This window comes from Eurosta solidaginis, chromosome 3, assembly GCF_040869045.1.
Source record: "Eurosta solidaginis isolate ZX-2024a chromosome 3, ASM4086904v1, whole genome shotgun sequence".
Lineage (NCBI taxonomy): Eukaryota > Metazoa > Arthropoda > Insecta > Diptera > Tephritidae > Eurosta > Eurosta solidaginis.
Window position 1 is genome coordinate 64,834,090 of NC_090321.1, and position 25,432 is coordinate 64,859,521.

General features: G+C 39.6%; 1 protein-coding gene and 1 pseudogene across 3 annotated transcripts; one reads left to right on the forward strand and one right to left on the reverse strand.

The window, feature by feature from the left end:
• LOC137243855 (T-complex protein 1 subunit eta pseudogene) overlaps positions 1-25,432 on the forward strand; it is a 258,228-nt pseudogene that overhangs the window by 86,064 nt on the left and 146,732 nt on the right.
• On the reverse strand, positions 890-25,049 carry LOC137243851 (cytochrome P450 6g1-like). Of its 3 annotated transcripts, XM_067772063.1 has the most exons (5): positions 24,910-24,970; positions 23,251-23,319; positions 2,351-2,827; positions 1,505-2,287; positions 890-1,445 (listed from the first exon to the last, which is right to left on the reverse strand). In XM_067772063.1, exons 3-5 carry the CDS (start codon positions 2,813-2,815, stop codon positions 1,140-1,142), a joined length of 1,554 nt encoding a protein of 517 aa, XP_067628164.1. In that variant the 5' UTR covers positions 2,816-2,827; positions 23,251-23,319; positions 24,910-24,970; the 3' UTR covers positions 890-1,139. The 3 variants fall into 3 exon arrangements, with proteins under 3 accessions (XP_067628164.1, XP_067628163.1, XP_067628162.1); XM_067772062.1 differs by lacking the exon at positions 23,251-23,319 and having other exon boundaries at positions 24,910-25,049; XM_067772061.1 differs by lacking the exons at positions 23,251-23,319; positions 24,910-24,970 and adding an exon at positions 11,257-11,420.

Below are 25,432 nucleotides of genomic sequence, written 5' to 3' on the forward strand. Positions count from 1 at the left end.
GTAATAAGTGTAACGTTCCTGCCAAATTTCATCATGATATCTTCAACGACTGCCAAATTTAAGCTTGCAAAACTTCTAAATTACCTTCTTTTAAAAGTGGGCGGCGCCACGCCCATTGTCCAAAATTTTACTAGTTTTCTATTCTGCGTCATAAGTTCAACTCACCTACCAAGTTTCATCGCTTTATCCGTATTTGGTAAGGAATTATCGCACTTTTTCGATTTTTCGAAATTTTCGATATCGAAAAAGTGGGCGTGGTTATTGTCCGATATCGTTCATTTTAAATAGCGATCAGAGATGAGTGCGCAGGAACCTACATACCAAATTTCATCAAGATTCCTCAAAATTTACTCAAGTTATCGTGTTAACGGACAGACGGACGGACGGACGGACATGGCTCAATCGAATTTTTTTTCGATACTGATGATTTTGATATATGGAAGTCTATATCTATCTCGATTCCTTTATACCTGTACAACCAGCCGTTATCCAATCAAAGTTAATATACTCTGTGAGCTCTGCTCAACTGAGTATAATTATAAAGAAAGTATGTGTAAAGGAAACGGTTTAGCAGAGCGAAGAAGCGACTGGCGCGCTTTGTTGGACGGCTATAGCCGGTTAAACGGTTAAGCACCAATTACGTAAGTAAGTAAGTAAAAGTATAGAAGTTAGGCTGTTGTTCCTTGTGACCATGTGGTACAAAGTGTTGCTTACTTTTTTGCGCAATTGATGTTTTAGATTTTTTTGGCGATGGATATTGAAAGCAGAGTAGGAGTAGAGAATCAAATTAATTGGAGAAGAAACAGGAATCGAGAGGGAAACTAGGAAGGTGGAAGAAGGGGCGGGAAGAGAGAAAAAGAGTAAGAGAACAAAAAATTAAGCAAGCAGATTTAGATTCATCTTCCTTTATTGTACTTACATAAATATATATACAGGAAAACCCAGAGAAAAACAATCATTTTTTATTAATAATTAGTTTTCAGCATTTTAATGCCTTATATTCCTATATTTACATTAGTATTGATATCTAATAAAACCAAAGTTAAAGTTTTGTCGCTGATAAAGCTAATAGACGTTAGGCTGTATTATTAGAGTGTCATTGTCTTGTACTACTACGCTATTGACTTGATTGAGGAACATCAATCATTCGCTGCTCTGCTCTCATAAAGCCCATCCTCTATAACATTTAGGTATATACCCTTTTTATATGACATAACAAATCCGAATCTATCAAACTTAATCTCTGGTGGTGTTTTATCGCAAACCTCAACATAGTGATTCTTGAGAAAGAGCGCTAAACCAAGTTTAGCTTGCAGTAAACCAATACGATTACCTATACATTTACGTGGTCCCGCACCAAACGGCATATATGCCAAGGGTTCATGAAGCTTTTTATATTCTGGTGAAAAACGCTCCGGATCATACGTGTAGGGATTGGGCCAATACTGCAATTAATAAAAATATTACATAAGCGCTTACATAGAGTACTTTTTTTCAAGCTTACCTTCGCATCGTGTTGTATACCATAGACTGATATGTAAATGGGCATCCCTTTTGGTAATGTATAATCATAATATGGTCTCAGATCAAAGGGTGCTTCCCCATCGCTAGGCATGTGTACACGATCAACTGATGGCAATGCCGGATACATACGTAATGTCTCATCTACCACCATATTCAAATATGGTAAATTTGTAAGAATTTCGTAAGTCATATCACCGTTTCCCGCAATGAATGCATCACAAATTTCACTACGCAAACGTTCTTGCATATCCGGATGCTTGGCCATTTCGTATAATGTATATGCCATTGCTGATGATGATGTATCTGAGCCCGCGGTGAAGAATATACCTGCTTGTGCTAGCAACGTATCATGCGCCACCTCATCATACTCTCCCTTCGCTATCATTTCTTTTTTCAATTCCAGCAGAGTATCGATTAAATCATTACGTTTTGCTTTGCTCTTTTCTCTTGCTATAAAAATTTCATCTATACTTTTGCGTAAAAATGCTGCAAACTCAGGCCTAAAGAATTGTATTCTAAATGTCGAGAGATATTTAGGATAGAAAAACATTATAAGGAAAGTAAATGCACGACCCAAATCAAAATGTAAATGTCTGCGTCCATGTATGCTTAACTCTCCATTTGGATTTGTAAAACTATTGGCTTGTATGCCAAGTGCCGTCCTCGCTATCATATCTATTGTGAAGGACCCACAAAGCTCCTTCATTTCTGCAACGAATGATTTGCCTTTGTTGGCCAGATGCGATTCTAACTGATCGCCGACCTAAAGCAAATGAGAGATCGTTTTAACTGAAATATTACATAATTATTAAATATTTTAATTAACCTCTTTCATAAGCGGAAACAGTTGCTTGACCTTGGCTGTGGTGTATAAAGGTGTTAATTTTACTCTTAGATCTCTCCATTTTGGATTGTTTGTAAAGAAAAGTGTGTTTGAGCCCAAAGTGTCAATGTGTGGATCACAAGTACCACATCGATTGGAAAACTTGTGAAAATTTTTTATCATAACTGATTTGATGAGCTCTGGTTCACGTAATAATAAAGCGGGCCTATCTAGAAGATGCATTCCAACGGCTGCTGCTTTTGACATTTTGGGATCGTTATGAATATCAGAGAAATATAGATATACACTTTGGTTTTGTCCAAACAATAATTTGATAGTGTCCATAAAAGGCGTGGGCTTCCAAAAGTTTACCCCTTCACGCTCCCAGAAAGTATATTTGTGGCGTAACCGGGCGTATACAATCGCCAAAACTGTTGTTAAAAGGAAAATACTTGCTATTGAAAACATTCTGTGTTTTAGCTGCGAATGAGAGAAAGAAAATTTTTCGGTTAATACGCTTGGTTTTTTTTTGTTTTCTTTAAGTTAATAAAGACGCCCGACAAACCTTGTCTTCCCCGAACTTTGATTTACTACATAATTTTAGAGGAATTTCAAGAAAATTCCATCTCTTACTCATACTCTCCTCAGTTTTCTCCTCTTTTCTACTTCCAAGGCTCTACCTCTTCTACAGTGTCTTTTCTCTTCAATTTCTGTAGCTCTCATTCGACCTCACTCTTTCCGATCCTTTTTGTTGTTGTTGTAGCGATAATTAATGTAAATGTTTTGGGGGCAGTCACTCGGTTTGATTTTCAAACGTCTTTAGTGAAGTACGCGAGTAATTGAATTGTGAAGTACTACCACCATAGTTGAGTGGTAAATAAAAATCTTTTTGTATGAATTGCAATCATAACTCTTTCATTGCTTTTATACGTATGAATACATTTATTTCAAACAACTTTGAATTTTTTAATTTAATAACTAGCAGGGTACCCGACGTTGTTTGGGATGCGTATTTATATTAAAGTGGCCCTTATTTTTTTATTTTATTTTATTTAGTGTATGTGTACGACAACCAATCGCACACCTACCAAAGCATCGCAGTACACACGAAAACTTTGCGCCACCTGTCAGCGAATAGATAAATCGAATTGCACCAAAAGGTTTGAGTCCCTGATTAACGAGTATTTCATATTGTAGGTAAATTTATAGATTTTGGAGCAAATACATTTTGACAGATAACTCAGTTATCGATTAATTTATCGAAATATCACAAAATTCAAATGAAACCTGTGATCTTCCTCTATTGTTTGATGCCCATATTGTACGCATATTTAGAGGTTTTAGGTAACCTCATTTTAACCGATTATCGTAATATGATACTATTTGTTTGGAAACTAAGTGCATTTTCCTTCGTTTTTCAAAAAAAAAATCCTTAAAAGTAGCTTAATTATAGCTTAAACAACTATATCTTTTTTGTTTCTCACGCGATTTTAATGAAATAAGTTCTAGATTCCCTCCTGAATTACAGGCTATCCATCTGTGAAAGTTTCATAAAAATCCATTCGTTAGTTTCCGAGATTATCGATATCATACAGACAAACAGCAAAAAGTTGTGCCGATGGATTCTACGACATTCCAACCGTCAAGTACACTAATTTTTTTTTAGAAATCTTGGATGTACAGACACGATTTTCTAGAGATTTATTATAGTATAGATAGATAGAAGATAGATAGATAGATTGTAGGTAAATTTATAGATTTTGGAGCAAATACATTTTGACCGATAACTCAGTTATCGATTAATTTATCGAAATATCACAAAATTCAAATGAAACCTGTGATCTTCCTTTATTGTTTGATGCCCATATTGTACGCATATTTAGAGGTTTTAGGTAACCTCATTTTAACCGATTATCGTAATATGATACTATTTGTTTGGAAACTAAGTGCATTTTCCTTCGTTTTTCAAAAAAAAAAATTTAAAAGTAGCTTAATTATAGCTTAAAGAACTATCTTTTTTGTTTCTCACACGATTTTAATGAAATAAGTTCTAGATTCCCTTCGGGATTACAGGCTATCTATCTGTGAAAGTCTCATAAAAATCCATTCGTTAGTTTCCGAGATTATCGATATCATACAGACAAACAGAAAAAAGTGGTGCTGATGGATTCTACGACATTCCAAACGTCAAGTACACTCATTTTTTTTTTAGAAATCTTGGATGTACAGACACGATTTTCTAGAGATTTATTATAGTATAGATAGATAGAAGATAGATAGATAGATAGATAGATTGTAGGTAAATTTATAGATTTTGGAGCAAATACATTTTGACCGATAACTCAGTTATCGATTAATTTATCTAAATATCACAAAATTCAAATGAAACCTGTGATCTTCCTTTATTGTTTGATGCCCATATTGTACGCATATTTAGAGGTTTTAGGTAACCTCATTTTAACCGATTATCGTAATATGATACTATTTGTTTGGAAACTAAGTGCATTTTCCTTCGTTTTTCAAAAAAAAAATCCTTAAAAGTAGCTTAATTAGAGCTTAAACAACTATATCTTTTTTGTTTCTCACGCGATTTTAATGGAGTAAGTTCTAGATTCCCTTCTGGATTACAGGCTATCTATCTGTGAAAGTCTCATAAAAATCCATTAGTTAGTTTCCGAGATTATCGATATCATACAGACAAACAGACAAACAGGAAAAAGTGGTGCCGATGGATTCTACGACATTCTAAACGTCAAGTACACTCATTTTTTTTTAGAAATCTTGGATATACAGACACGATTTTCTAGAGATTTATTATAGTATAGATAGATAGATAGAAGATAGATAGATAGATTGTAGGTAAATTTATAGATTTTGGAGCAAATACATTTTGAACGATAACTCAGTTATCGATTAATTTATCTAAATATCACAAAATTCAAATGAAACCTGTGATCTTCCTCTATTGTTTGATGCCCGTATTGTACGCATATTTAGAGGTTTTAGGTAACCTCGTTTTAACCGATTATCGTAATATGGGAGCGTAAAATAATTTTTTTTTGGTACGCCACTGTATCTTGTAACGGCAGCCCTTGTGATTTCCTTAAAATACCCCTAACTCTGTCCGAAAAGATGGAAATGAAAGATAAAAGGAAGAAATAGCATAGTAAAAAGTTACACAAACAACTAGGATAAAGATAAGTTAATACAAAGAAATTTAATAAAAAAAAAAAAAAAAAAATGAAATATATTTAGTGGGCTATCCGTTGGGCGCCATTGTTACATATATTTTAGGGAAATCACAAGGGCTGCCGTTACAGGCTATGCTGGCGCGAATGCGTGAAAGCACAATTTCCTTCATTCGCAGTACTTGGATTAGGGAAAACTGATGTAGAGGAGCATATTATTGAAGTGACGGATGAAAATCTTCCCGTAAAACAGCGACATTATCCGATTTCTCCGGCGATACAAAAATTAGTCTATAGCGAGTTAGATAGGATGTTAGCGATGGGGGTTATTGAAGAAAGCAATAGTTGCTGGAAATCTCCAGTCTCACTTGTCGTTAAGGGTACGAAGAATCGTCTATGTCTCGACGCACGCAAGGTAAATGAGCGCACCATTAAGGATGCCTACCCCCTCCCAAACATAGATGGAATCCTAAGCCGCCTGCAAAATACCAGGTACATATCGGCCATTGATTTGAAAGATGCGTTTTGGCAGATACCTTTAGAGTGAAAGTCCAGGGAGAAAACGGCTTTCACTGTACCTGGTAGACCATTATATCATTTCACAGTCATGCCATTCGGTCTGTGCAATGCGGCACAACAAATGTGCCGACTGATGGATAAAGTCATACCCGATTCCCTTAGAGAATCTGTATTTGTTTACCTAGACGATTTACTTGTTTATTCCGATGATTTTTTGTCCCACTTATATTTGTTGTCTGTAGTTGCCAAATGTCGGGTACGTGGTCGGGGATGGATGCATACGCACGGATGATGGCGCGACTTCCCCGAACAAAGAACCCCAAAACAGCTTAGAAGGTTCCTTGGAATGACAGGCTGGTATAGACGTTTTATACAAGACTATGCCACTATTGCAGCACCTTTACATGACCGACTAACAAAAGAAAACATAAAGAAATTCACGATGACAGAAGACGCCAGGAAGGCTTTCGAAACATTGAAACAGAAACTGATATCAGCACCAGTACTAATACATCCTGACTTCGACAGACACTTCTACATACAATGTGACGCATCAACTGACGGAGTTGGCGGAGTTCTCTTCCAACTAGACGACGAAGGTAACGAAAGACCAATTGCTTATGTATCCGCAAAACTCAATAAGGCACAATGAAATTATAGTATTACAGAGTTAGAGTGTTACGCGGCTGTAATTAGTATAAAGAGGTTCAGGCCCTATGTGGAGGGTTTACCTTTTACGGTGATAACGGATCATGCAAGCCTGAAGTGGCTTATGAACCAGAAGGATCTGACGGGTCGACTTGCAAGATGGAGTTTGAAACTGCAAGGGTATAATTTCAATATAGAACACCGTAAAGGAACCCAAAACATTGTGCCTGATGCTTTATCGCGAATGAATATGGACGAAATCACGACTGGCGACAGGGTACTAGACATTGACCTCAACTCACCATACTTTCAGTCGGACGAATACATAGAACTACGGAAAACAGTGACTGAAAATAAAGACCGACTGCCAGAACTTTGCGAATCGGACGGATACGTATACAGTTCAGAGCTCAACAGAGGAGACGAGTTACAGGAAGACTATGCCTGGAAACTCTGGGTCCCAACTGAGCTGCGCAGGGGTCTGATCGAAGCATCCCATGCATCACCTTCTGCTGGTCACGGAGGTATACATAAGACCCTATCGCGTATCCGAGATAAGTATTATTGGCCAGGTATAGTGACAGATGCTCAGACATATCTCAAATCATGCGAAATATGTAAAGGCAACAAGACGCAAAATGCCTTCAACAAGCCGAAAATAGGAAACCAACGTATCACTGAACGCCCTTTTCAACGTTTGTTCGTCGATTTTATGGGTCCTTACCTACGTACTCGTGATGGTAATGTTTATGTGTTTGTGTGTGTAGATCATTTCTCTAAGTTTGTCTTCCTTAAACCGATGCGAAAAGCCACTTCGGCAGAAGCTATTAAGTATTTAGAAAAAGATATATTTCATGTTTTTGGAGTTCCTGAATACGTACATTCAGATAACGGTAAACAATTTACGTCGGAAATGTTAACAACATTCCTCGAAAAATACGGAACAGTTCACATCCGAACAGCTTTCTACTCGCCACAAGCAAACGCGGCTGAAAGAGTGAACCGATCAGTGTTGCAAATAGTACGATCTTACATCAAGCACAATCAAAAGGATTGGGATAAGTATGTGAGCGATGCCGCTTTCGCGTTACGCAGCGTCGTACATACCGCTATTGATACGTCTCCCTATACAGCAGTATTTGGTGTACCAATGATGCAACACGGAGCATCATACGAACTATTCGGAAGTTAAGTGCACTGAAAGATGCAGATTGCGAAGTAGTGTCGAAAGCAGATAAGCTCCAGATGCTCAGAAATAAGATAATGGTTGAATTAAAACTAGCGCATGAAAAAAGCAGAAAGATCTACGATACCTACTAGAGCGAAGGATGTAGTATTCAAAGTTGGACAAACGGTCTACCGACGTAACTTCAAGCAAAGCTCTAAAAATGACAATTTTAACGCCAAGCTAGCACCCAAGCATGTTAAGTGCATTGTGCTGAGAGCAGTAGGGAATTCTATGTATGAACTCGGTGATGGCAGTGGAAAGAAGATTGGAATATACCACGCCAAGGACTTATTCGCATCATAGTTCCATGTTAAGTGTAGTCGTTGTTCTAGGTGTTAAATGTTGTGATCTTGTCATTATGTTTGTTGTAGGTACTCTGTTAGACGACCTGCGATATAGTGATTCCTAATGACGAATTAACATAGATACCTGACTACCTTTATTTTAATTATTTACAATTTTTTTTTTTTATTTAATTATTATTTTTTTATTTATTTATTCCTTTTATTTATTTACTTTTTTTGTTTATTTTCTTTATTTATTTATTTGTTAATTTATTTATTTTGTTACTTATTTATGTTCCTTATTTTTTTTTATTATACAAACCTTTATTGACTACGATAACCCTTTTGTTTATTACCTGTGATATAGATTTAAGAGAAAACCCTGTGATATAGATTTAGTATTTAAACCGGTGATACTAGTATAGTAGTGTTTAACCCAGTGATAGATTTTGTCTCGGTGACAATGCAGTCGAGATTATGTAGATTGATGTTAAAATTTGTACCATATACGTTAAATGTGTTTGATAGCATTGTGAAGCGTAAGTCTTAGCAGGCTGAATGTGAAGAAGCCCGGCTTAGGAAGTGGGTCGATGCCACACGTGAGCTCTTGATACAGAAAGCTATCCCAAGGCTTCGTTATGAATTCCTTTACGCACGCGCTCCATAGTGCAGGCACCATCGGCAGATGCGAGCCTGTAACGGCAGCCCTTGTGATTTCCCTAAAATAATTTCCAATCACGTGCAAGCGGGTATATGCACAGATAGCTATAAAACGGCAGTAACGATCTTTCCCCTTTCAGCACTTCACACACTAAGGTAAATGCATGCATGTTGTAGTTAGATAACTAGAGGGATGCGTATACGTGCATACACGCCCGCTATGACATTCAGCTAAACAGGGGCAGAAAGGCTTTGCTGTACGGTGACAAAGATAAGTGCCGCAAGATACATTTTGGTATCTAAGGGGGTCCGCTTAGTATTCGGTTTCACAAAATTCGCAAGTCGCGGTCTGAGTGTTGCTTTGTCAAAGGCAGTAAAACAAATTTAAGTTATTTTAAAAGTGTACAGTGCTGAAAAATTAAGTTTGAAATATAAAGTTTTATTTTAGCAAGTGCGGGTTCCACGAAAAGTGTCGCGCGTTAAGTGAAGTGCGAGTGAACGCTCATGTCCCTGGGAATTTTCCCCAGGACCATAAAAATCCTGGAACCAGGAAGAAACACATCCCGTTGGAGATCAGTTTCCTTTTGCCCTCATATTGCTGATTTTTTTCGGTAAGTAAAATGCAATTTTTTTAGTGATTTTTTTTCTGTGAAATGAGAAATTCTTTCTTGTGAAATGTGAATTTTAAGGCTGCACAACAATTTTAATAGGTTATCAATTTTCATTCCCATTTGTTTTGCATTAATTTTAATAGTTGTAATTTTTAGTTTTTATGATAGAATTTTTTTTCCTTTTGTTTGTGAATTAAAATTAAAGTCTTCAACTTCGGAAATTTAAGGAAAACCAAAATTCCTTCGATTTAGTTGAAATAAAAATTCCTTTTTGATTCCTTTTTTTGTAATTTTTTTTTATAATGTTGTGCAGGCTTGATAATTTTACCGCAGTGAAATAAATGAAAGAGTTGCAAAAAAATAAAATTTCTAGTGTGTGGTTACTTTTGAATAAAAAGTGAATTAAAAATCAAAACTTTTTATAAAAAAATGTATGTGAAATCGTCTGTTTTGTTTATTTATTGTGTTGCATTGTCTTATTTGCATATTCTTGCAGTTATGAACCGACTATGTGTTTGTGTGCTTATGATTTTTAGTGTTAACGTTGTGTGTGTTCTTCCATTTTTTCCAGGAACGAGAAGCAGTCGTAGGCCGCGACTTGGACGAATTTTAAGAAAGACTTAAACTGCCCAGGAGGTTTAAAGCAGAAGGAGAAGATAGTGGGTAGAGGACGTCATCCACCAGCCCGGAGAAAAGCCCATAAAACGTTTTTAAGGGGGTAGCAATAAAGCGGCAAATCCACAGAGATACACGCAACACAACACAACGATCTTTTCCAACAGATTGCGCCAACACAGAATCACACCTACACAAACGGAATTCATCATTCGCATGCACAAACACAAATTTGGTAAGACAAAATTACACCAATACACGCACACGTACCCATTTCCACAACACAAGTGAGGCAGGCAACATTGTTGACTAAACACGTCAACATTAACTCAACTTTCCACGAACACGCAACACCTAACATTGACATAGTTTACAAGGCGCAAGCAACCTAGCGCCAGCAGCATTTGGTAACACATAGCACATAGCTAGTTACACGAAACATCAGAATACACACCACACATTTTTGCCGGCAACCTTCCATCAGCATCCAAAACGAGACAGACAGAGCACATCACGGAGAACCCACCACAGCGGCTCTCAGTAATCTTCACATCCAAAATCAATCAGCGGCTCTCACAACACTTAAAAATAACCAAAACGAATCACACCATTAGGGAGCACCACAATTTTCATAATATTATTTCCTCGAAAAAAAAAATATAATAAATTTTTTTTTAATTTTTAGATTTAAACATTTTTTTTACCTTATTTTTATACACACATTTTTTTGAATCCAATACAAATTGAGAATTTTTTTTTTTGAATTTATGAATTTTTTTTAGGCATTATAAATTTTTTTTCGAATTTCAATTTGAAATAACCCTTCTAATCTTATTAGAAGGCAAACACATCATATCCATATTTTCGATTTTTGGTCTTTTTTTACTGAATTTGATTTTTTTGAATTTTTTTTTTTTGAACTTATAACTTTTAATAATTCTCCTCAACTCGTGGGAAAGGAGAAACTTGTAATATTTTGCACCTTTGAATTTTCTTATACTTTTTCATTTTGTTTTATAGTTGACACATGCTTGGGGTTATGTGTAAAAACACATAACTTCGATAAAATCAACTTTGATTTCGTTTTTAAAATTTTCTTAATAACTACCTTTTTATTAGGTTGCGTAACTATTGCCCGACAGTAGTAACATCTTACCATTTTGTTCAATTTTTTTTTGCACTTTTAGGCCAAGGGCCAAACCAAAGTTCACGTAATCGAATACGCGTTTCTTGTTTTTTTATTACATTTTAATTTGTTTGTTCACGCCACGCTGTTAATTTCGAAATCAAGGCAAATATTGTCCTTGATCGCGGTCACACGGCCAAAGCCCTACTAACTGATCAAATAAGTATACTAATTTTGCTTTGTAGCTTTGTATGTTTTTTTTTTGTCCACCACTTTCAGCTATACGCCGCATTTGGTACCAAACCCGGTTGACAACGGGAGGCGAGTTTGAACAACAATTAACATACTTATAAACACATTTTTCTTGTTTTCAATAGATATGCGTGTACACACGTACATATGTACATATTTTAAGAAGTTAATAGGGTTTTTGCGAAAGCTTGTATTAGAGCAAGTGCAAGGAAAATATCTGAATAGGCGTTAGGGCGTACCAATTTTAGGGGTTTTCCTTTTGTTGGAAGAATAAGGCATATAGAGATTTTGAAAAAAAATAAATTACATTATTATGAAATTTATTAACGAATTTAATAAACTTTTTATTGAAGAAAAATATATATCAATAGATTAATAATAATAATGAAAAGAAAATAAATTTAGTATTAGTAATTGAGTGAAATCACTTTAAAGTTTAAATTTATTTAATTTTAAGTTTTAATAGTAGTACCTATTAATAGTTCCATGTTTGATTTTCTTTGGTGATTTAAGACAATAAAATTGTGAATAAAGAAATTATTGTAAATTTTTAGAGAAATTCTCAGAATATTTATTTATATGGGTTGAGTCTATAGAGCAATGACCAGAGGTATGTCAGGCTAAAGTTTCTTCCTGTTGGTGCAGGTGTTGCCCTTGTGGCAAGTGTTGCAGGTGAGTTGGGATAGTTGTAGGAGTGATGGACAGGGACTGAAGACTTAGTGACGGACGATGTCAGGAACTAGGGGACTCCACTCGGATGACGGAGCCATAGTGGAGTCCAAGGCTGTTCACTATTTTGTGAACAGAAGGGGTGGGAAGGCTCCACACCTGACAAGGACTGGTCATTTCTCCCGCTTTTGCTTTCCTATCTCTTTTCCTTTTTTTTTGTACAAACACGCACATCTAGGCATGAACCCTTTTTGCTATGTAACTGTGGGAAAGAGACGTGGCAAGAACCGCGCCCCTAAGCCGACGAGCCTCAGCCGGGCTACAACCATGCCGAGCCGCCACTCCTCCTCTCCCAACACAAGCAGTTATGTAACAATGGGCTGCCGTTACAATCTATTTATGAATTTGATTTTTAATTTATATGAAATTGCAAAAAAACTTTGCAAAGGCATTCTTTGATATTTGTTTGGAAACTAAGTGCATTTTCCTTCGTTTTTCAAAAAAAAAAATCCTTAAAGGTAGCTTAATTATAGCTTAAGCAACTATATCTTTTTGTTTCTCACGCGATTTTAATGAAATGAGTTCTATATTCCCTTCTGGATTACAGGCTATCCATCTGTGAAAGTCTCATAAAAATCCATTCGTTAGTTTCAGAGATTATCGATATCATACAGACAAACACACAAACAGAAAAAAGTGGTGCCGATGGATTCTACGACATTCCAAACGTCAAGTACACTCATTTTTTTAGAAATCTTGGATGTACAGACACGATTTTCTAGAGATTTATTATAATATAGATTTGGGAATAACTTAAACGTGACATCAGGACGGACAATGCGACAGCTGTTTGGATTATACCTTGTAAATTTCTTCAAAGCCTTTTCTCTCAGGATTGGGATTCGAACCCGCACTCCTACGATGGTTGAAGTGTTACAAAGGCATTCAGCTACGTCATGCCTTAGTTGTTGTAAACTTATCCCAATTGCCTTCCTTGCATATTTTATTCTTTGCACAGTACATACCATGGTTCAACTATGTACAGGTTGGCTCATCTGTAAAGCAACAAAATATGTCTGTTCAAATTGTCAAAATGTGTGTATTGGTGTTGGTGCGAATGGTATGGAATGGAAACATAAAACTTAGCAGTTTTTGTATGTGTAAGTAAAATGTTGCCAATGTGTTGGTTTCATTTTGAGTTTGCCATCTCCTTTTGACAATCCCTTCGACCATGCAATGACATAAATAAAATCAGTTGATGAGATGAGCCAACCTGTATAATTGAACCATGGTACATACATGGTATGTAATCATGTGTTAAAGTTATGCTTTTTGTTGGTAGCGGTTTCAAAGAAACTGGTATTTGTTTTGTTCTATTTATAGAAATACAAATGATCAACCAATGTTGTCTATTTGTATGATGTCACTCTGTTTAAATTTGTCCCAAATTATTACATAAAATATTTTACTACACTGAATATTTGAGTTATTTATTCGACAGTTCAGCGATTCGAACGATAGCAAAAGGTGCAGAATAATCAAGAATTTTCTAAAATTCGATAAAATATAAACTATATGTTTTAATCGTGTAACTATAGGGAATATTTCTGGGCTCGTTCAATAGAACTTGATCAGTGACATTGGATTTTCTAGCAGTGCATTATTGGCAATACTTCCACTGTTCTCTGAGTAGATAGAGGTATCTGCCTTTACACCAGTTTGATTCTAGGAGATTTTGAGTTCAAATCTAAGATCCCGAAAAGCTAGCTGATGAAAAGGGGAAATTCAGAAATATATCCTTGCCATCCCTCGCGAAATACATACATCTTGCCGCGATGTGTGGTCTTAGTCACTAACCACGGGTCTGGGCCATCTGGTAGGATGCAGATTCGTATGAAACTACATGAATGTGTGTGGCTTAGTCCTAGGGTAAGCGATGACCAAGATCTGCCTCCTCCTAATCCTGGATGTTATGCGGCACCGTGCCCATTGGATGTTTGCAGGCGGGATGTTAATCTGGATGTATTTATACAGAGCCTTTCTGGCACCGGGCCGCCACAAAGAGTATTAATGGTCTTACCGCGGTAAGGGGCTCTGCCTGATCCTAAGCTGGCCTTGTCCAGTAAGAGGTCGTAAGAACAAGATGAACAACAAAAAACAAGTAAGGACGGTTAAGTTCGGGTGTAACCGAACATTACATACTCAGTTGAGAGCTATGGTGACAACATAAGGAAAATAACCATGTATGAAAATGAACCGAGGGTAACCCTAGAATGTGCTTGTATGACATGTGTATCAAATGAAAGGCATTAAAGAGTATTTTATGAGGGAGTGGGCCATAGTTCTATAGGTGGACGCCATTTAGGGATATCGCCATAAAGGTGGATCAATGAAAGGGGTTAATGAGTATTTTAAAACAGAGTGGGCCTTAGTTCTATAGGTGGACGCCTTTTCGAGATACCGCCATAAAGGTGGACCAGGGGTGACTCTAGAATGCGTTTGTACAATATGGGTATCAAACGAAAGGTGTTAATGAGTACTTTAAAAGGGCGTGGGTCTTAGTTCTATAGGTGGACGCCTTTTCGAGATATCGCCATAAAGGTGGACCAGGGCTAACTCTAGAATGTGTTTGTACGATATGGGTATCAAATTAAAGGTATTAATGAGGGTTTTAAAAGGGAGTGGTGGTAATTGTATATGTGAAGGCGTTTTCCAGATATCGACCAAAATGTGGACCAGGGTGACCCAGAAGATCATCTGTTGGATACCGCTAATTTATTTATATATGTAATACCACGAACAGTATTCCTGCCAAGATTTCAAAGGTTTTTTATTTCGCCCTGCAGAACTTTTTCATTTTCTTCTACTTAATATGGTAGGTGTCACACCCATTTTACAAAGTTTTTTTCTAAGTTATATTTTGCGTCAATAAACCAATCCAATTACTATGTTTCATCCCTTTTTTCGTATTTGGTATAGAATTATGGCATTTTTTTCATTTTTCGTAATTTTCGATATCGAAAAAGTGGGCGTGGTCATTGTCGGCCATTTTGTATACCAATACAAAGTGAGTTCAGATAAGTACGTGAACTTAGTTTAGTAAAGATATATCGATTTTTGCTCAAGTTATCGTGTTAACGGCCGAGCGGAAGGACAGACGGTCGACTGTGTATAGAAACTGGGCGTGGCTTCAACCGATTTCGCCCTTTTTCACAGAAACAAGTTATCGTCCTAGAAGGACTGGTAAATTTTTGTTCGACTTATGGCATTAAAAGTATCCTAGACAAATTAAATGAAAAAGGGCGGTGCCACGCCCATTTTGAAATTTTCTTTTCTTTTTGTATTTTGCTGCACCATATCATTACTGGAGTTGAATGTTGACATAATTATCTTATATACTGCAAAGATATTAAATTTTTCAAGTTCAACTCACCTACCAAGTTTCATCGCTTTATCCGTCTTTGGTAATGAATTATCGCACTTTTTCGGTTTTTCGAAATTTTCGATATAGTCCGATATCGTTCATTTTAAATAGCGATCTGAGATGAGTGCTCAGGAACCTACATACCAAATTTCATCAAGATACCTCAAAATTTACTCAAGTTATCGTGTTAACGGACGGACGGACGGACATGGCTCAATCAAATTTTTTTTCGATCCTGATGATTTTGATATATGGAAGTCTATATCTATCTCGATTCCTTTATACCTGTCAGGTCAGGTTGGGTGGTAGCTTCCCTGATGAGAGGAAGCTCACTTGGACAACATGACGGTCCGTTGTGATACCACATATAATAAACTAAACTAACGGTGACGTAGATATAACTACTTAGAGAATCGTTGGGTAGCAACGATAAAGTTCCGAATGATCCCGATCTCAACCTTGGATAGCTCCTCGGGAGATCCAAGTGAGTCACGACCAAAAAAACTTTCGCCTAGTTCTGGCAAAAGCTGGGCAGTCAAGCATAAAGTGATTTGGTGATTCCACCTCATCATCCTCCATACAGCTGCAGCAGGATGGAGTTTCCAATATATTGAGACGTACCGCATGGATACCCATGGGACAGTGCCCTGTCAAAACCCCAATGACCATTGATAGGTGAGCCTTAGTGAACCCAATTATTTCAGCAGACCTCCTGCCATCCACTTTCGGCCAGAAAGATCTTGATATCCTACAAGACGTAGTGTCCGCCCAACGTTTGCTGAGCTGACTCGAGGCCCAGCTATGGAAGAGCAATCCACAGGTGGCTAGCGGAATCCCGAAATCCCTACAGCCATCTTCATCCGGTTCAGTTGTACCGATTCGGGCTAAGAGATCCGCTTGACAGTTACCCGGAATATCACTATAGCCCGGGACCCAGATAATCTTAATTGTAAAATAATTCGATGCAATCGCAAGTGTGGTCAGGCACTCCCAGACCACCCTCGATCGCACTGTAGTTGAGCTCAAGGCCTTTATAGCCGCTTGGCTATCAGAGTAGATGTTAAATTCCCTAACCGTAGTAGCGCTGGATAGCATTTCATCCACCGCATCCTTAATCGCAGCAACTTCCGCTTGGAATACACTGCAGTGATCAGCCAACTTAAACTTGCGGCTTACATTTAGCTCTTGACAAAAGACCCCCCCGCCAACCTTTCCGTCCAACTTCGACCCATCCGTGAACAAGTTAACCGGTCCCATGCCCCAGATAATTCCTCTTCTCCACTCCTCCCTCGGGGGAATGACTGGGGTGAAGGTTGTATAGGGAGCGGCCACCGGCATGCAATAGTCCGTCCTGTCCGGGATAAAGTCGAAACTAGTAAGAAGGCTAGAGTGTCCGAAATCAGAAAGCATATAACCCATATCACGAAGCCTGACCAACGACCGGGCCGCGGCTGCCTTTCCCGCAATATCTACTGGATGTATATTCAGCATGACATTCAGTGCCAAGGTAGGTGTTGTTCTCATAGCGCCACTGATGCCGATAAGCGCCGTCCGTTGCACTGACACTAGCATTTTGGAGGTGCTCGCCGTGTCCAGTGCTTTCCACCAGACCAGCACCCCATATAGCAGAATCGGTTTGACAACCATCTCATAAAGCCAGTGTACTACTCCTGGCGAGAGCCCCCATCTCTTTCCGATAGCCCCCCTGCAGCAGTACAAGGCAACCGCGGCCTTCCTGGCCCTATCTTCCACATTGGGCCTCCAGGACAGCTTCTTGTCCAGAACAATTCCCAAATATTTAACCCTGTCAGTAAGTACCAACGGTACCCCTCCAATCGAAGGAGTTCTGAAGTCGGGTATCTTATATCTCCTTGTAAAAAGAACCAATTCTGTTTTTCCCGGGTTGACCGCCACTCCACATGATTCAGCCCACCTAGCCACAGTATCCAGGTATCCCTGCAGAACATCGCGCAGGGTGCCCAGAAATTTGCCCCTGACTAGGATAGCGAGGTCATCTGCATAGGCAACCACCCGACAGCCATTGGCTTCCAGCTCCACAAGAAGCTCGTTGACTACCACAACCCAGAGCAGAGGAGATAGGACACCTCCCTGTGGCGTGCCCCTGCACACCTTCCTCCTTATTATGGCTCCTCCCCACTCCGCTGCGACAATTCTGCCGCATAGAAGTTTGCTAATAAATTCAACCAGAGCCGCTTCGACTCCTAAACCCACCAGAGCTCTTTCGATTGCCCCCGGTAGAACATTGTTAAAAGCCCCCTCGATGTCTAGAAAGGCACCCAGAGCATATTCTTTATGTTCTAGAGACCCCTCTATTTGCTTTACAATCGAATGGAGAGCCGTTTCCGTCGATCTGCCTTTGCAGTACGCATGCTGTGAAGCCGACAGTAACCCCCCAGGTATCCTTTCTCGTAGGTACAGGTCAATCAGCCGCTCAAGCGTCTTAAGAAGAAACGACGAGAGACTGATTGGCCTGAAATCCTTAGGTGTTACATGAGAGCCCCTGCCGGCCTTCGGAATGAAGATGACCCTAACCGTGTGCCACGACCTAGGGATATAGTTAAGCCTGAGGCAGTTAGTGTAGATGATGGCCAACCAGCGGCAGGAAATCCCTAAAGACCTTTGAAGTTGCGCAGGAATGATGCCATCCGGACCGGGTGACTTATAGGGCTTGAACGAATTTATAGCCCAGGATATTTGACTTTCCCGTAGTGGGATGGCAGGCATTTCTGCATGGCCAGCAACCGCCGACCACGCAAGCGAAGATCCCTGCGCAACTGGGACATCGGGAAAATGATTGTCCAGTAAAAGTCTCAGGGACTCCTCGCCACTCATCGACCAGTCCCCACCATCATCTCTCAGATACCCCCGAGGGGCGGGATTCCTAGAGAGTATTTTTCTAAGCCTCGCGGATTCATTACAGCCCTCCACGTTTTCACAGAAGCTTCGCCATGAATCCCGCTTGGCTAACCTTATTTCATATTTATAAATCCCCAGACTCACCTTATAGAGCTCCCAGTCCGAGGGTAGTCTACTCCTCCTGGCTCTATTAAAGAGCCGCCTACTGGACGCTCTTAGGTCGTCAAGGGAATCAGACCACCAGGGCGGCTTGCCCTTCCCCCTGTAAGTTTTCAGTGGGCAGGACTGTTGAAAGGCGCTATTGCCTGCCAAGGTGAAGTTTTCCACCAGATCGTCTATTTCAGATTCGGACAGGTCCGAACCAGCGATAGGCGCCTCAGGCAATAGCTCTCCCAACTTCCTACAATACAAGTCCCAGTTGGTACTTTTAGGGTTCCTAAAAGATATTTTACCGGGACGTTCTTCATTCACCGAGAACTGAATATATCGGTGATCAGAGAAAGAGTGCTCGTTGAGAACCCTCCATCCAGATATCCGATCTTCCAGTTCTCTGCTAACCAGGGTGAGGTCCAAGACCTCCTCCCTTACCGCAGTAATAAAAGTCGGGTCATTCCCCCTATTACATATACAAAGTCCCTCATCTACAATAAAAGTAAATAAAGACTCACCTCTGGTGTTCGTATCCGAGCTCCCCCATATGCTATGGTGTGCATTAGCATCGGCACCTATGATTACGCCAACACCTCTCCGCCTTGCTTCAGCGGTGATTTCGCCCAGTATCACAGGCGGTGGTCCCGTTACGTCCCCATGGGGCATATACGCTGAGACCACCCACAATTCGCTACTGCCTCGCTCGAGGCAGACCGTGGTTACGTCAGCATTGCTGAAATTAGAGAGAATAAAAGCTTTAAATTCCTTTTTAATAAGCACACAGGATCTAGGCCTACCTGCCTCCCCATGCACCAAGGTGTTGAATTTTCCCGTCCTTAATCCAGAAATTTTTCCGCCGTTACTACTCAGCCACGGCTCCTGGACAAGGACAATATCCACTCCGCCTTTCTCAAGACAGAGCAACAAGTTTGCGGAAGCCGCCTTAGAATGCTGAAGATTGATTTGACGGATTTCCATCAACACCACTCTTCTTCTTCTGCACCCCATCCTTGGCGGCTTCGCCCTCGGAGACTAGGAGGTCCTCCTCCTCCCCCAACAGACGACTTACACTGATGACGGATCCCGCCATCGATGATTCGCCCTCGGAGGCCAGGAGCTCCTCCTCGGCCCTATCATCCAGACGACTAGCACTGATGACAGATCCCGCTATTGACGGGACGTCAACAGTGCTTTCGCTGTCCAAATTAGCGGAGTCAGCATCCACAACCATGGGTACTGGCTCCCCTGCGGACGCCTCCACCTCCCGAACAGTCTCTGTGGGAGAGGAACCATCCCCCCTGGAATCGGCGTGGTAGATTTTAAGAACCACACGCTCGAGGCCATAGGAGATAACTCCCCTCGTGTCAGAGAGAGGACCGGTGGACTCTGCGTTTAGCAGAATCAGCACTTGCCGACGTGGCCCAACAGCCTCCTCTACTCTGAGGACCCTCCAGTTATGCGTCGGAAGGTTCGGGTTGCAGTAACGCATTAGTTCGAGTATTTTCTCCGGCTGAGATGGCCCGGCAGGCAACCACACCCGAGCCCTCGGTCGAAGGGGGAGATCCCTCCGTTCCACGGCCTCGAGTCTGGCCCCCCTCCAGACCTCCCCTACCAAAGAAATTATTTTCTAAAAGATACAGGCCGACCGCTCGTCAGCACAAGTAATCAGTCTAAAACCATGATACCACCCCGAGTATTCGAAGCATGGCCGCGTACCTGGGCTCTCCATAACAGCGGTCATATAGGCCGCTGATATGGCGCTGGCGACCCACGGCCACTCCTCTCGGGAGATGGCACCATCCTCCCTACTCCTATCCAGGACCCCGAGGGTGATGGAGCCTGCACGTTTAGCGATTTCGCTAAACGAAATTGCGTCCCCACCTCCTCGGGCCCTTTTTGTCGTTGAATTATACCTGTACAATCAATCAAAGTTAATATACTCTGTGAGCACCTCAACTGAGTATAAAAAAAACAAAAATTTTTACCACGATTATGGCAGGGGTCTCGAGACCTGGCCACTCCGAGCCAAAGGAAAGGGTGGCCACAAATATATTTTCTACCGGGGAACGGCTGCATTGGCAACGACGAGGCCGCTCCTCCTGGACGACAAGAGGGCAACCTCGTTAAACCAGTATGGCGGCGAAAGTAGTTGCGCTGGCAACGGCGAACACTGACGCGCCTGCTGAACCTAGGTGCCCTTCAGATCGCCCGGTACGGCGACTGGTCTCCCCACGGCTGTGACAGTGGTCCCACGATCTGGTCCCACTTAGCTAAAGGAGAAAGCAGCTACAGATAAGCCATCTGCCGGGGATAGGACTGCGAGGGTGACTACAGGTCGGGCCCCTTCTCGAGAAGATACACACAGTGGATCGTTCCATAGAAACAAAAGAAAGGCTGCAAACGGCCTGTTAAGATATGAAACCGATCCGCTTGAAACTCTGTCAGAGATCGTCAGGAATTCGGTGCAAGTTCAACCCCTTATAAGCGCCAAAGATCCGACGAGGACATCAAACCCCCGCTGAAAAGACATCAACATCAGCCCGCGGTAGCCAACCCGAGCTTTGCCGAGGTAGCCAAAGGCCGGATTCTCATAGTAATCCTGGACCGTGGAAATGACCTAGAGACCAGCTCCGATAGCTCCGGAGGACATTGAGAAGACAGCGGTCACAACTCCCTTTGGTCTGTTCGAGTTTATGGGGATGCCCACAGGACTACGCAACGCCACGCAAACATTTCAACGTCACATGGACAATATTTTGAGATATATAGACTTTGTTAGATGTTTCATTGATGATCTCATAGTAGCCTCGGAGACTCGTGGGGAGCACATCCAGCACCTAAAACAAATTTTTGTAGGTATGTGTGAAAATAATCTCACAATAAACTCGAGCAAATGCCAGTTTGCAAAGGAGGAAGTAATATACTTGGGCTATATGATCAATCAGCGGGGGTATCAGCCTCCAGTCGATCGTGTCAACGCAATTCTTGCATTTTCCAAACCAGAGACTATTATGAATCTGCGGCGGGGTTTGGGAATGATAAATTATTACCGCAAATGCATTCCAAATGCCTCTGAACTTCAAGCCGCACTCAATGCATTCATGAAAAGTGCTAAGAAGAAAGACAAAAGGAAAGTACCTTGGAGGAAGCTTTCAAGCAGAGCGTAGCTGCAGCTACTCGTACAGCATTTCTTTCGTCAACCGCTCCACTCCCGCTCACAACTGACGCATCCGATTCCGCCATAGGCGCATCGTTGGAAAAGTTTGAAGATGACATGTGGAAACCAGTGGGATTTTTCTCCAGGAAACTTAGTCCCACCGAGACCAAATACGGCACGTCTGATAGGGAGCTGTTAACAATATTTGCAACCATTAAGTTCTTTGGTCACATATTGGAGGGCCGGCAGTTCATAGTCAAAACAGATCACAAGCCTCTCGTCTACGCTTTTGCTCAGAAAGCCAGCAAAGCCTCTCCACGTCAGCTCAATCAACTTGGTTTTATATCCCAATTTACCACGGAAATCATATACCTCAAGGGCGAAGAAAATACAGTAGCCGACCCTCTGTCGAGAATCAAAGCTATCAATATGCCGACTATTTTGAGTGCTGAAAGGATTCAACAGGAGCAGCAAGATAATGAAGATCTCCAGCAGCTGACTAGCAACAACAATACCTCGCTAAAGCTCCAACGTTTATCTATTGAAGGCAAGTTTAGCATATATTGCGACATATCGTCGGGTATGGTGAGGCCTTTTATTCCAAAAAAAACTTGCGCCGAACAGCTTTTGACACTATTCACGGGCCATCTCATCCGAGCGGCCGAATCACGGCACGCACACTTTAACAAAAATACATTTGGCCAGGCATTAAAAACAATAATTCCAAGAACTAATTTTTAGCCACACGTCTGGCACTTTTTCATTTTTACAAATTAAGTTTACTTTTGATTTATTTTGCAAGTTTAATTGAATAAATAATACATTTTATATAAACGGCAATATATTATTCACACAAGGAATCAGTAGAATACTTAATAAAAGTAGCTACGTAACGAACTTCTTCTTTTTTGTACGTATAAATCCAAGCTAACGGTGAAACAATATGGAGGGTTCTCCAACCCACTCAGCATTTAGATGATTCAATTTTGAATTTCCCTACATATCAGTACAATTTGATTACTCTTTCTGACTAAATAATGAGTTATCATACAAGTGAACAAAAGAAATAATCAAATGTGAATACTTTTGATGATCAAAAACCGAATATTGTTTTTCAATCACATTTTGGAATCATATTTGAATCAAATGTGTTTATTTTAGGTGATCAAAAATGTTTGATAATTGTTCAATTAGCTTTCTGAATCTTTTCCGACTATCTTTGTTGACTGAACAATAAATTTTATACTTGTTAAAATTTTACTTTTCGTTGAAGATCTTATTTTTTTTCACATACACACATTTTTTCAATCATGAAGTTAGAAAAAATATATAAATTTTTTTTATTTATACAAAATATATTGTAAATGATGCTCGTAACCGAATATGTCCGCAATCATTTCTCCACCTTCGGCTTCCAAGAAAATACATAATGGTTGGACAATACAAAGTTTGTGAGCTATTTGAACCCCAGGTAAGTGAAACTCTCTTAACATACTTGAATACGGCTTTAACATCCGGTACCTTATCGTTTTTTAAGATATTGACGATCATAACTGAAGTTCCCCTGATGAAATAAGATTGGTATGTAGTATCTTATTTTGTATGAGATATGAAGAATAAATGCATGATAATCGCAATCAAAAATGATTCAAAAATCTCAACCAAAATGATTGAAATATGTTCACGAAAATGACGGTGAAAAGTATTCAAATATTACTCTAAAACAATTAGATCCCCTTTACAATGATATTAGATATGAACAAAAAGCGTTTCGAAATATGAATCATAAATGATTATTCAAGAATAATCACATTTATGGTACATTTTTCTCCCGACGATACGTTAATTTTCGAACAGAAAATGCCTTTAAATTTGAACGTTTTTAACCATCTTGGGGTATGATATTTAAATATTTTTTGATCAAAATTTTCAAAAAATGCTGGCTGGGAAGAAGCTCACAATATTTGCCGCCAAAAATTTAAAATTTCTCTTTTTTAACAGAGCGACATAAAAATACTAGCATTGAGTTTGCCAAGAAACATATGAAAATGAACGGAAATAGAGGATATTGGGGATTTGAAAAAGGAGCCCGAAATTTTTTCAAAGAGAAATTTTTTCAAGAATGAAGAGTTCACATTATGTAAATGTACTTCAATGCAGTCTTCTTTCCCTTTCACGAGCAGTCAGTCGCGAGAAAAAAATATTTTCTTCTGAAAATATAGTTAAGGTATGGATTGGCCAGCTTGTTCCCCCGATCTTAATCTTATGGAGACTATATCAGGATTATTAGCCCGCAAAGTCTATACTGGATACCACCAATATAGCTCCACAACCGAACTGAGGTGTGCCATTGTAGATAAATAGGAGCAACTGGAGAATAATTTACTTTTCAATTTGGTAAATTCTATGTATAATAGAATTTTTATATGTATTCAATAAAATTAAAATCTAATAAATTAAAGATATCCTTTCAAAAACTATAATTTTAGACAATTATTTAAATAGTTATTTAACGATTTCCTACACCCAAAAAGGACACTGTTGTTGTTGTTGTTGTTGCAGCGATAAGGACACTCCACAAAGGCCTTGGGGAGTGTTATCGAAAGTGATGGTCCTTTGCTGGAATCAGATCCGGTACGTTCCGGTAACAAGCACCATTAAGGCACCAGCCCGACTATCTCGGGAACGATTTAGTATGACCACATGAAACCTTCAAGGCCATACCGCCATCTACCCCCCAGATCCATGAGGAACTTCGGGTCCCCAGAACTCCGGCCGTTAAAGTAACAGGATGCGCCACGGGTAGGTGAGGTTGACAATTGGGTTCGAGAAGCTATATTTTGCGCTGGCAACACCTTGAAAGGGTTGCGCTACACAACCGCTTGAATCAATTTGGTATTTTAATCGCCTCTTACGACAGGCATACTCTTTTGATTTTGTATGACGTTAACATCACAATCATTTGTTGAAACGAAAGAGGATGAACAGCTGTACTTTTCTATCTTTTTCTATTGCGTATCCCACAAATTTCTCAGCAGTTAGGTCTCTAAGGAAACATGTGTGCTATAGTTATGAGACGCACTTTACACTCACAGAGTACACCGTTTTAATAAAACTTTTTTATATATATTATATTATTTTATATTAAATTTACTTGATGTTGGGTTATATTCCAAAAATTGAGCTTAATTTTAAAATATCACGTCCTGCTTAGTAAAGGTACGCTGTACTAATGACGGTAGAAAAATTTTTACAAACTTCATAACCGTCTTTATATATATTCCTGTACTAACTGAGATGGCTAATCTGTAGGGTTACACGCTTACTATCATCGCAGAGACACGTTTAGTTTCTAAAAGTTTAAACAACGCCAATGACGATACGCTTAATAAAGCAAAGTCCGCAAATAAAGCGGTTAAAATATGAGTTGTCAGGGTGTTTATTTATTAAGTTACATATTTTTATTTTTATTGTGCAAACACAAACTATTTATCAGAGCTGTAAAATGATTCAATCAATACAGTTATAAATCAAGATTGATTCATTTTACAAATATGATTGTTTGATTTCAAATATATAAGCCAAGTTTGAATGCGATTTAATTTTTTCCACTCAAAAATTCCCTTAGTGATTGCACGACTGTAAAAAAAGCATTCAGCTTGATTGTGAATGCATCG

Coding starts and splice junctions, on each gene's coding strand:
- LOC137243851 (XM_067772061.1), bottom strand. Junction 2,288..2,350: donor TGTTTCCGCTTATGAAAGAG/GTTAATTAAAAT, acceptor CATTTGCTTTAG/GTCGGCGATCAGTTAGAATC. Junction 1,446..1,504: donor GTATACAACACGATGCGAAG/GTAAGCTTGAAA, acceptor TATTAATTGCAG/TATTGGCCCAATCCCTACAC.